Source organism: Gadus chalcogrammus, chromosome 11, assembly GCF_026213295.1.
Source record: "Gadus chalcogrammus isolate NIFS_2021 chromosome 11, NIFS_Gcha_1.0, whole genome shotgun sequence".
NCBI lineage: Eukaryota > Metazoa > Chordata > Actinopteri > Gadiformes > Gadidae > Gadus > Gadus chalcogrammus.
Window position 1 is genome coordinate 15734331 of NC_079422.1, and position 12546 is coordinate 15746876.

Consider the following 12546-nt stretch of genomic DNA (forward strand, 5'->3'; position numbering starts at 1 on the left):
CACACACACACACACACACACACACACACACACACACACACACACACACACACACACACACTCAGTATTTGTAGCTTTATACAGCCTGATAAAGCATCCGTCAATTATATGTGACCATCGTTTTCTCATCAGTGATACATAACTTTATACAAGGCGGGATCCATAGCCTTTAATACTACATTTTTTGGATTAGACGCAGTTCTCAAATGGTCCGCCTCCAAGTCGACTTTGGCCAATGCTATTTGATTGCGCACGCAGCCCGCTGGTGCTTATTACCTTAGCCTGTTACCATAGAACAGAACAGAACCAACGCAGCCACAGAGAGAGAAGGTGGTGTTAGACAATCTCCTTCCATCTACGCCTGGATGCCTTTAACTCAAATCAAATTAAATATACAAAAGCACTCGTTGCGGAAGGAGCGAGAATCAAACAAGAAGAGAAGGTCTCAGTGCGATCGAAGGAAGGCTTTCCCAATAGCGGACACCGGCGTTTTACTGCGCTTCTCTCCGTCTCTGTGATCAATGAGCGTGTGTACCTTGCCACTGAGTTTAATTGCATGTAAAGAGATCAGTGCGCAAAGTTGGTGAGACTTTACAGTCGTGTTGCACATTTTTTTTCTTTGGGAAGGATTTGTTTCTAGACTTGGTTTCTATTCTGCCGTGGATTTTAGAATAGATAGCTCAATTTTCTTTGTCTTTTGGGTGAACGGTGATTGGATCTTACGTTTTTTTGTCTGATGTACTGCTGCTGAGACTCACTGGAAACCAGTCCAACACTTTCATTGAAAGGATTCCTTCAAGTGGCGCAGCTTCCCTGCGTGGGAGATATGGATTTGCTTTTGCTATAGCCCAGACCAAGAAATTCAAGCGGTTGGCTCTTTTGTCTTTTTCTGTTGTTATTTTACTGTGAAACAGACCGAAAACTCACATTTCAACGCAGCAGGCTACCCACCTTTGGAAATACAACCATGAACTTTGTTGTCACTTTGATACAAATCCTTTTTGCAGCAGTTCTTCATATTTCCACTATAAAGGTGAGCATGGGTACATTTGCTGGTCATTCTTACAGTAGGCTGGTAATCTGGGACTTTTGCTTGTTTTGGTTCTTTACAGACTGCACTAGACAGTAGTCGTCAGTCACAGTTAGTCCTTCGTTATTTTGATTAATGTTAAGGAATATTTGGTGATTAGTGATCTCGATGTTGGACAACAGATAACATATCATGCTTATCCTGAACACATTCACCAGAGATTATTGGTTAATAACATGAACAAAACATATTTGAATGATGAGTTTAGTGCTGCGATGCATTTATTTATTTAATTACTACACTATTTAATTAAATATTTGTGTATCTCTCCGTTTAAAAGCCTTTCAATTGCTTGTCTTGTCGAAAAAGTGAACTCTGTCTGTTTAGCTTTAGTGGTAGGCCTACCGTTATTAACGCTTAAAACGGGGTTAAAATATGAAAAAGGGTTAGACCCATTCTCAACTATTCATGTTCAACCCAAACATTATTTTCACAAAAATCCAGACAATCTGGAACGCCAACGGTCGCTTCCACACGCCTGCGTGTCGGTAGCCCACACTGGTAGAGCTATAACTTCACCTCGACCGGTTTCTCACGCAATATCCACAAGGGTTACAGCAGACCCAGAGCTCTGGTCGTTTAAATAGAGCCGCGCCGGGGATGCGCACTGTGCACTTGTTCCCACGGGCGGGAAAATAATAGCACTCCGTCCCGTTCACTGAGGAGTTATAAAACAGACAAATGAACCAAATCTAAAACTATAGGCCTGTGTGTATATATTGGCTTTCCGATTTGTATCATTGTTATTTATTATGGAGTGCTGGTTTAAGAGAAAATCATCACAATATTACATTCTTCGAGTAATGTGCTGGTGTTTGTATAATGGTGTAATGTTGTTTTTTGCAGACTGCTAGTATAAACAAGGAAGACCAGAAGACGGTAAAAGGCGATAAAAATGTCGGTGAGTATTGTGCTTAGAAACAGATATTAAAATCAAATGTAAATTTGCAATTTTATATTCCTTCTGCATTAAAGAGCCACCTACTGGACATGTGGTGAATTTCTATTTTCAATCAGCATATATTTGAAACCCGTTTTTGACAGCATTAATTAGTCTTTTGACACTCTGAGCACGCTTCTTCCACGCCGAATCCCAGCGGTTGTTGTTTGTTGCAAGGTTAATAAAACAGCCACAGGGTTGAAAGGTCTGACTTGGGGGACTTTGGAACAGGGCCCTTAAAGTTTTCTTCAAGCGGTAGGCTTTGTTAAGGATAGCACAAATACAGACCTCACTAACAACCTATTTATTAAACGCTTAATCTCCATTTATGATCATGTAAAATGGAATGTTAATTAGTATTCATTTAGCAGTCAACCTAGGCCCAATGCCACATGCAGGCATTGTTTGTTTATTGACACAGGGGCATGTGTTCAGGCCAAGGTCGGGACAGATAGTCGTAGGACAAACTAAACGTAAAATAATGGTGGAGTGGTTGGTTGTGGTGGTTGTTTATTATTGTTCTACGCACAAGGGCAAGCAACTCCCTTCATCTGGCCAACCACCTGCAATGCACCTGACCTTCACATTCAGGCCCATACAGAAATCACTGGGCCTCAACTTACTCACACACCATTCTCGCACCAGTCGTCAGAGGCCTTCCAAACACAAAGGAGTTATTTTCCATGTGTTTGAGCAATACACTCGAAATGCAGATCAGACTGCACATACTAAAGGAGAGAAGAGAGAGAGAGAGAGAGAGAGACAGAGAGAGAGGTAGGCGGTTAAGTGAACATGTCCACGTTTGGATGTCGCCCTGCTCACAAAATCTCGCAAACATTTCTCCCCCTTAACTCCTCTGTCCCCTGGGAATGTGGAGGAGAGTTCCTCCCCCGGGAGCAGGTGCTAGTCTGTTAGCTTTCTGGGTGGCTTGGTGGACACCCGGGTCAACCCAGGGCCAAACTGGTGGCTTGAGAACCACATCACTCAGACCAGACAATGATATATACCACATACTGGTGGTGGTGTTGGTCTTATATGTAGAGCCGGACTTGGATTGGTGCCCAGAGGATGTTGTTCTAGCATCAGTATTGTCAGGCGAGGTCCTCGGCGGTGGGGGGGGGGGGGGGGGGGGGGGGGGGGGGGGGGTGGTGGTGGTGGGGCTACACAGGGGTCACATGTCAGAGGTGAACCCTGGCGCTCACTTCCTGGGGGGTCATGGCTGATTTGACAGCCCGGGGGTCAGGAGTTACCACTGGGGTTGCAGAAAGAGCTGCCCTCCGGATGGTGGGATGAAACTCATTCACATACAGGAAGAGCAGTGTTTGGAATGGATATGCACTGTGTTGTTTGTTTGTGTGAGCACAGATTTATGTGAATATACACACAGTGATATCCCTGTATACTGAAACACGTATGCCATGTTGGTGGTGGGCTTTGAACTTTGAACCGGCTTGATCAAACTTTGTTTTGCCAGGAATAATTAAGACTCTTGTCTGCACAATAACTGTCTTTGTTGGAGCCTGCGCCATGATTTCTGTGGTATTGTTTGCCTGCCAAGCTGGCTTTTGTAATGGGCACCACTTAGGGAAATGCATGTCTGTACCTTTTTGCCTTCACAAAAGACAAGTGCTCTCTTCCACTCATGAGCGGAAGTGAGCAAGGAGAGCATGGCAGAGAGGCCAGAGGAATGGCGAGATGAAGTTAGAAGTGAGAGATACAGGACTGAATGCATCAGTACACAAAAAAAAACAAGTCTTTCTGAAAACACAGAGAATCATTTCTCATAAGCTCTTCAAGTCTTCTGACGTAGGAATGTCGGGTCTTGATTTAATCAGCCACAGTATTCCTGGACTCAACGCTTTCCCCCCTAACCCTGCTTCTCTGGCCGTTGCAGTGGTGTCCTTCATGCAAGTGTTCAACAAGAGTCGCTGTCAGACGCGGGAGGTGCTGGTGGACATCTACAAGGAGTACCCCGACAGGATCGAGCACACCTACATCCCCGCCTGCGTGATCCTCAAGCGCTGCTCGGGGTGCTGCAACGACGAGGCCATGGAGTGTGTTCCCACGCGGACTCGCAACGTCACAATGGAGGTGAGCACCTGCTGCCCTTCCTTTACCGACCTTCCCTCCTCTTCTTTTTCTTCCTTCGTTCTTCCTTCCTTTACTTTGTTTGTTCTTTCTTTCTTTCCTTTGTTTGTTCTTTCTTTCTGTCTTTCTCCCGTTATCTTGCAAAGGCCAAGATTGTCTTTGTCTATGAGGCTACTAAAGTTAGGGCAGGGCACCAGCGAAAGTAGAGCTGTACGCTTTGGCATGCCAGCTATGTTGTTTACCCGTGAACACTGAACTCTGTTTATGCTGTGATGTTTACATACGTTCAAAATATTTCTTGGCCCCGGAACGAGAACTTACTGCTGGTAAAGATTTGTTCAGGGACAAAATCATAAGGGGGTGTCTTCAGAAGTGGCCAAATTAGTACTGCTCAGAGAACTGTAATGTTGAATTTTAAGTTTTCTGTCCATGATGCCATCGGTGTTCTTCTGCTTCTATTTCAGGTACTACAAGTCAGAGAGAAAGTATCACAACATCTTTCTCAATTGAGTTTCGTAGAGCATGAAGAGTGTGACTGCAGGTAGGAACATCAACAACAAATAATGCCATATTTATGTCTTGTCGAATAGCCCATTTGACAAATACAAAATAAAGTCTAAGAAGATTTCCTTTTTTTCTTTCCTCAGACAAAAGCCAGAAGTGAAAATAAAGAAAGAAAAGTGAGTATGTGTTCTGTTTGTCTCTTTTTTCGTTGTTTATTTGCACCTGAATGGGAGTGGATGTGACTGTATTGACTTGAGCACTGAAAAAGACCTGTCTGAAATAGGAACTAGTCGCACTGTTAGTCTCACCAAACCACCTGGTACTGGAGCTGACACAGTTAATGGTTCACACCACCATTATTCCGAGCAATGTATTTGGGGTTGCACGATCATTCGCAACACAGTGTATCGTGCAAATGAGCAGAAATATCTTTGACGCTGTGGACCTTGAATCATGACGAGGCCAATCCATAGGCCACGAGGAGCCTCACACCCAAACGACATCTCTCATTGGCCACCCGCATCTTTCCCGTTCCTCAGGGGGTTGCGTGACCCGTTGAAAGCTTAGCATTTCTCGCTCGTTACAATGAACGTTTACCCCTGGCAAATAACCTTTTCTATGTAATTCCGGTTATCAGTCTGGAGAACTACAGGTTTTATCTAGCGTTTCTTATTCTTCCCTCCTGTGGATATTGAGGGCATTGTTCTCTGTTTGTCACCCGAGGTTCAGCCGGAGTGAACCAGCCCCACATCCACCGCCTATGGAAAAAGAGCAGGCCTGAGATATTTTATCTTTACTGGGCTCTGAGCATGCTTCTCTTTTATGGCCTGGAGGGTTTAGTGCTTTATGGTGCGCTGTGGCTGTAACAGTCCAGAGAATGAAGGTGTAGCTTGGCTGCCCCAGGACCACCCGCTGTCGTGTGCGCTCCGACTCCTGTTGCAAGAGCCTGACCCCCGGCCCAGGGCTACTCCACTGTCTAATCATAGCAGTGGGTGTCATGCTGTCAACCTATTTTTATTCTTAGTTGGGTAAATAGAGGGATGAGCCCAGAGACCCGCTGAGATGCGGCCCCGCTGTGAGGGAACTCACGCACCGACCGAGGGTCCACATGAGTGTGCACATGTGTGTGTGTGTGTGTGTGTGTGTGTGTGTGTGTGTGTGTGTGTGTGTGTGTGTGTGTGTGTGTGTGTGTGTGTGTGTGTGTGTGTGTGTGTGTGTGTGTGTGTGTGTGTGTGTGTGTGTGTGTGTGATGGAGCCTGTGTGTGTGTTTGTGTGTGTGTGCACGTGGCTTTAGACACCTCGCGGGCGGGTCAGAGAACACCACTTGTTTAATTGGATAAAGGTTGTGTAGTGTGCCAAACTGCACCTCATAGTTCAAAGCTCAGTGGATTGGTTGAGGGGAAACAGGATCACGTTAGCTCAGATTGCTAAGTCAACTCAGGCTGAATGAGCCTTATCCAGCCCTGCTCTACCTGTGTCTGTCAGAGAGCACGTAGGCAGCTAGCTCACCCCGTGGTAGGGCAGTTTGGAGATATTACAATCATTCAATGGTTATGACGATCAAATTACCACCGTTACTCCTTTGCAGGGGACAGACATACACCAACAAGCATTTATACTATGCTGCTAAAAAAACAATTATAGTTGACTAAACATCACACCTTGACCTATAACCACATGGCCCACAAACATGCACACAACACATGCACACATTACCACCTTCTGTGAATCGATACACTAATGCTAATGGGAAGACAAGATCAGTCGACACTTGAAGCACTGCAGATTGATCATCTCCTGTTTGGCTTGAGCCGGTATTGATTGACTCCTGAGTCTGTGTCTGCATCTACTTAGGTGTTTCTCTTCTCTCTCTTCTGCCCTTTTCTCTGTTTTCCAGGGGCAAGGGCCAAAAGAGAAAGAGAAAGAAACAGAGAGACACTGCTGGGATTGCTGAGGCCTATGCCAGCTCCACAGGGTGCCTAGGCCAGAGCATGGTGTCTCTCTTGATGGTTGGCTTGCTATCCAAGGAACTCTTTTGGTATTTTGTAAATTAAAATCAAACGAAAACAATCAAATCAAAATGAAAAAGAATACACAAACTACAACTTTATGGTCGGACTAAAATTCCACTTTTTCTCAATTCTTTCCTATTTTTTTCTTATTTTTTTCCAATATCTGGCACAAACACTTTGTGCTGTGGAGTTGATGTGATAACAAAACGATTAATCAGGTAATGCTATCTCCATTAAACAATACCATGGTTTTTCTTCTCTTTTCTCATGTGGTCTCTTGGCCATCCTATACCAGTTGATGCCACAACCATGTCAGGAGATCTATTCTTTCGTTGTGATTCAGATGATATTTTTATTTGCAAAGACGGATAGTAATGCCACAAGTGGTCCCTGTCAAGTGCAGAGACACTTATTTTACTTGGGACTTAATTGTGCCCTTCAACGGCGCAGCGATACTGTCTGCTTTGGGTTATTGTGTTCCTGTTTTGATTACAGGCGGTCTTGAACATGACACAAAATTTTAACCACGCTCATGTAAGCTGCTTCCCTGTGGGGTAGTGTAGTGTCGGCACACCGAAGGTAAATTACAGTCAAAGCATAGATTCTTGCTCACAACCACAACACACTGCTCGCCCCGTATCTGTCTCTCTGTCTCCCTGTTTTGTCTAATTTGGGTGACCTTCTATCTGATAGCGAAATGTAAGTTTTACAATTGATATGGTCTCTGCCTTGATTTTGAACATTTGCTTCAAACATTTATATTGCATAATTCAAATAATCTAGGTAGTAACTGGTGTTAAGGTTCATGATATCATCACAAGAAGAAACACAATAAGTGTGCCAAAGGTTTAATGTAGCCCCAGATGGAACTCACTTCACATCTGATGTACACCTGAATCGTACAATGGACACCATCGTCACCATGTTTGGTTGTAGGCCTACATTCCTTCATATGGCCCAGTTGGCATATGCTTTCTTCTCTGTTAATCATACTGGATAGAGACGATGAACCCAGAAGCTTCATGGGCATAGGTTCATCCTCTGATAATCTTGGAAAACAATCTCCTGTGCCTTCTTCATAATCTTCGATCCGCGCAACCTTTTTTTTCTCTCCTCCATTCCAAGAAATCCGTTTTTGTGAATGTGGTAATAATAGTACAGGCATTGGTGCAGGAGGCAGAACCATATGGAATTGAGAGAGGAGTGAGTCTCAGTGTCAGAGTCCTGCGTTGATGGTTTAGTATGTGGTGGAGGTTTCTGCGTTGCGTGGGGTGAGGTATTCAGTATTACGGGATGTTGCATGAATGTCTGTGTCTGCCGTTTCTGCAGTATTCGCTCTATAGCTTAGATCTCCCTCTTTTCTCTCTCTCTCTCTCTCCCCCCTTTTTGCTTCTCTTGCAGCCGATGTGAACGTTGCTCAGAGAGAAGAAATCGCTTCTTTACGCAGGACCCTCTCACCTGTAAATGCTCCTGCAAATTCACCCAGTTAGACTGCAAGTCAAGGCGACTTGAGTTAAACGAACGAACTTGCAGGTTTGTTTACGACGCGTCACGATAAACAACCAGCCTCCAACCCCTTTTGTGCATCTCTCTGTTCCCATGACCATATCTACCCCGCTACCAAAGGCCTGCATTGTGTCGCCGCTCAGATATGCATGCCTTTTGCCTGCTGCTCTTAGATGTACCTTGGTGTTTGGTGTTTGGTGTTTGGGGAAGGTGGTAGGTCTACGCTACCCGTGTTTGTGTCTGTGTGTGTCCGTGCGTGTGTGTTTGGGTTGTCACATTTATCAACAGTCTTGTATTCTGTTCATGTCCCTTCCACACCCCCCTTGTGATTACAACTGAACATGATTCAAGTGTGATAAGAGTAGATATCATCACGTCTTGCACGGCAGTGAAATCATCATCATCGTCATCGTTTTTGGTTTATTTTTTATATCGTGGGAGACTATGGGAGACTACACAATAAATGTGTAGTCTCCCATTGGTCCCTTTAGCATAAGGAACCAACGATAGAGACCTAAAGAGTCAACAGATCAACCTACTTATGCTTATACAAAATAAGACCCTATCTTTATTGGGAAGGTTAGAAATAATGTTTTACTCAAGGAATGCAGACCGAACTTACCTTGAATTGAATACTAATCAAGTTAAAATCTAATAACACAAATGTACTTACTCAGTTATGCATAAATACATATATGTGCCAGATCAGCAACCACATAACATGGTACTAAGCCTGATGCCTCCTGCACTTAACAAGGCCCTGTGTTGGTTAACCTCTCCTGACCCAGCAACTTCAGTGACCTCTTACCCCAGCAGGGACCCCCTACGCTGTGCTTAATTTAGAGAACTCACACTTTTGGGTGGTGTGTGGTATGAGAAGGGGGGACCAGAGGCATGACTCCAAATGGCCCCTCCATTTGCGGGCGGGCAGGGATGATTGCTGACTGTATTTTTAGTAGCCATTGACTGGTTATAACCTTCACCTCATAGTCATCTGGAAGATTTTCCGACGGTCCACTAACCCATTGTCTTTGTATCTTCCTTGTGATCCGCAGATGTGACAAACCGCGGAGATGAGAGGAGGTTAAGGGGGTGAGAGGGACATTGGCATGAAGGAACTATTTTCTTGGCACAGCACTTTGAAACACGAGGATGCATTCCCTGCATGGAGTTCAGATGACAGCGGCAGAGAAAGTGAGCCGGAGAGAAGAACGCTTGGTGGAAACAGAGGTCAGACGGTTGTCTACGTACGTAACCACAGCTCCACCGTGAAGCTCCAGAGAGCCCCTCACATAGTCCAAAACAGGAAAGAGGTGCGACTTCGGGCCCCGACCTCAGGGCACGCCCTCGGACCGGTTTGCGGACTCTCTGCCCTTTTTCACAGTTGATCCTTCTCGAATCACATGACACAAAGCAATCATCTCCCAGGAATTTGAATCACGCGGCCCACAAGATAAAGTGGGGCCGCCGTACGGACCAGGACTTGGAAGCGGACCCCAATGGGTCCGCTACGATGCTACGGATACTTTGCCGGGCCCTCAAGGTGGAATAGACACTCCAGGTCACCTTGAACTGAATCACATGTTCCAGACCCAGAGAAAGACACAGAAATAGTTCCCTCTCTGATGTGATGTCACCTCCATGGGGTGATATGTGTTCATCACTACTGTACTGACTAACACCCAATAGGATTCGGTGTGGATAAAGAAATACTTCATAAGGGATATTAATACAGGTATATATGGAGAGAAAATAGTGATTAGACAAGTTGATTGCAGTCTCCACGAGTAAGAGTGGATCTCAATGCGCCACTGAAGAAACTGGTTGACCTCCGCTTTTCCTTATTTAAATTGTATGCTATGTATGTTTTCCAAAGAAATAATTGTACATCGACGAAAGTACAGGTCAATCTAAAGCTTAAGTAACGATCCGTGTATACCTGATATCCCTTTGTAATGTACACTACGTCTAATTTATAAAGCTAGAATATTTTGAGTATTCTATGTATTTAAGTTGATATACAGTATTTATATGCATTGTTATGGTTAATTTCTATTCACCTGTCGGCGTTTTAAAAAATGTGTCAACTTGACTGTGGATGACTGTAAACGACGTTTTTTTTGTATGAAAAAAAAGAGTGCAGAAACGTAACACTTTGACATTCCTGAAAGAGACGAAGAAAAAAAAAACGAACGAACGCTAGCAGCGTGATTTGTGTTGCTAGAAGGAACCGACAGTTAATCTCCTGACCGCCAGTAACCAGCAAGAAATGATGCGCCAACACAGGTGTTTGTTATACATTTTTTGTTTTGGACCGGCAGTCAGGACATGTGTTTTTGCACTCAAGTGCCCTGAGACACGTCATACAGAGGAGCGGATGAGTGTGGCGGACGTCAATCAACATCGCACACATGGACTGGATTCATTCTGTCAGACACACACACACACACACACACACATAAACACTCTCATGCCAACAAACACACAGAGAAACACCCACACCCAAACACACCCCAACATTCACACTCACACAGACACAGACACACACACACACACACACACACACACACACACACACACACACACACACACACACACACACACACACACACACACACACACACACACACACACACACACACACACACACACACACACACACACACCAGCACACACAACCACACAGACACACACACACACACACACACACACACACACACACACACACTCTCATGCCAACAAACACACAGAGAAACACCCACACCCAAACACACCCCAACATACACACTCACACAGACACACACACACTCACACACACACTAACACACACACACACACACGCACACGCACACACAGACACACAGACACACAGACACACAGACACACACACACACACACACACACACACACACACACACACACACACACACACACACACACACACACACACACACACACACACACACACACACACACCAGCACACCCAACCACACAGGCACACACAGAAAGAAGACAACTGAGCTTGCCCTTTAAGCTGCCTCTGGCTTTGACTCCCCCCCCCCCCAGAACTGTGACTGGAGGAATCTTTTGTCACTTGACTCCGCCCCTTGATGGCCACGCCTCCAATGTCCTCTGATGATGAGATGAAAGATGAAACATTCTACTTGTATTTAACTGAAAGAGTTCTCTCCTGTCCTCTCATGTACAGCCACATTTTTAGTATATTTTCACATTAATATATTTATTGGTGCTGTAAAAATGATAAGTTTTACAATATTAATACCCTACTTTTTTGTTTTTAGTGTAATAAAACCTATTTATTTTAAAAAATGAATTGTGATGTGATGATGTATCTTTCCAGTCCTAGCAAAATAACACGATTAATGAATCAATGATTTAAAATAACAAACGATTATTAAATTAACAAACCAAAGCGCTTACACACGCTACATCCACAATAATTTCACAAAAAACATGAATCCATTTTTTCAGTATTTGTGCTGCATCAAAGGTTTCTTCTTCAAACTCTGAAATGGAGCAACATTTCATTTTCAAGTGGGCACCACATTGAACAAGCCTTTGGTTTATTCAGACTGGAAAATATCAGCTACACCCTATTTTCAATGCAGATCTTCCTCAAAAGCCCGACTATATTCATATGGCGGACACCATGGTACAGCGGGAGGGCCAGCAGGGGGTTCAACAGAGTAGGGTAAGCTATCGATCACATATCTATTTCAGGGATTTTCAGAGAACAATGATAACTTTTTTGCCAGTAGAGGGTTGAATCTCAAACACACTCATCTTTCTTATCCATTCACCTGTCCAGTCATCCATCCATCCTAACCTAATAACCATTCGGGTCTCCAATTACCCAAATCCTGCATTTCTGACCAGGAAACCAAGCATGGAAGCCCATGGAGTGCATGTCAACCCAACTCTGAATCCAAGGGTGGGACGGTTTCGGACACCTGTTTGAAGGCGTTTTTTTTATTCCTGGAGGCTCAGCATTGTGGTTTCACAATGTGACTCGACAGTTTTGTTGGATCTTTTTGGATTTAAATCTCAGACACTATGTCTGTTTTCTTTTTTTTGTTTATCAAAGCACAGTTAGATAACCTGAATACCTTGGTTAGCGTTTACTGTCAGTACTTGTGAACTTTGTTCCCCGCTGTTGAATGGGCCTGAGCAACTATAGGAAAATATGTGATTTCCCATCATGGAAACCTGATGTACCTGCAGAGCCAGCACATGGAAGATTATTTTTTTTAATTCATAATTGTTAATGTTTGTGTGTGTATTTGCTTGTGTCTATATATATATATATATGTGTGTGTGTGTGTGTGTGTGTGTGTGTGTGTGTGTGTGTGTGTGTGTGTGTGTGTGTGTGTGTGTGTGTGTGTGT

General features: G+C 44.2%; 1 protein-coding gene across 8 annotated transcripts; it reads left to right on the top strand.

Moving 5' to 3' along the window:
• Positions 1-293: 293 nt before the first annotated feature.
• On the top strand, positions 294-11443 carry vegfaa (vascular endothelial growth factor Aa). 8 transcript variants are annotated; one of them, XM_056602527.1, is made up of 8 exons: positions 294-1033; positions 1937-1991; positions 3925-4121; positions 4583-4659; positions 4766-4798; positions 6520-6660; positions 6825-6852; positions 9196-11443. In XM_056602527.1, exons 1-7 carry the CDS (start codon positions 968-970, stop codon positions 6826-6828), a joined length of 573 nt encoding a protein of 190 aa, XP_056458502.1. In that variant the 5' UTR covers positions 294-967; the 3' UTR covers positions 6829-6852; positions 9196-11443. The 8 variants fall into 8 exon arrangements, 7 of the variants coding, with proteins under 7 accessions (XP_056458502.1, XP_056458503.1, XP_056458504.1 ...); XM_056602528.1 differs by lacking the exon at positions 9196-11443 and adding an exon at positions 8036-8095; XR_008896969.1 differs by lacking the exon at positions 9196-11443 and adding an exon at positions 8036-8112 and having other exon boundaries at positions 6520-6852.
• Positions 11444-12546: the final 1103 nt, after the last annotated feature.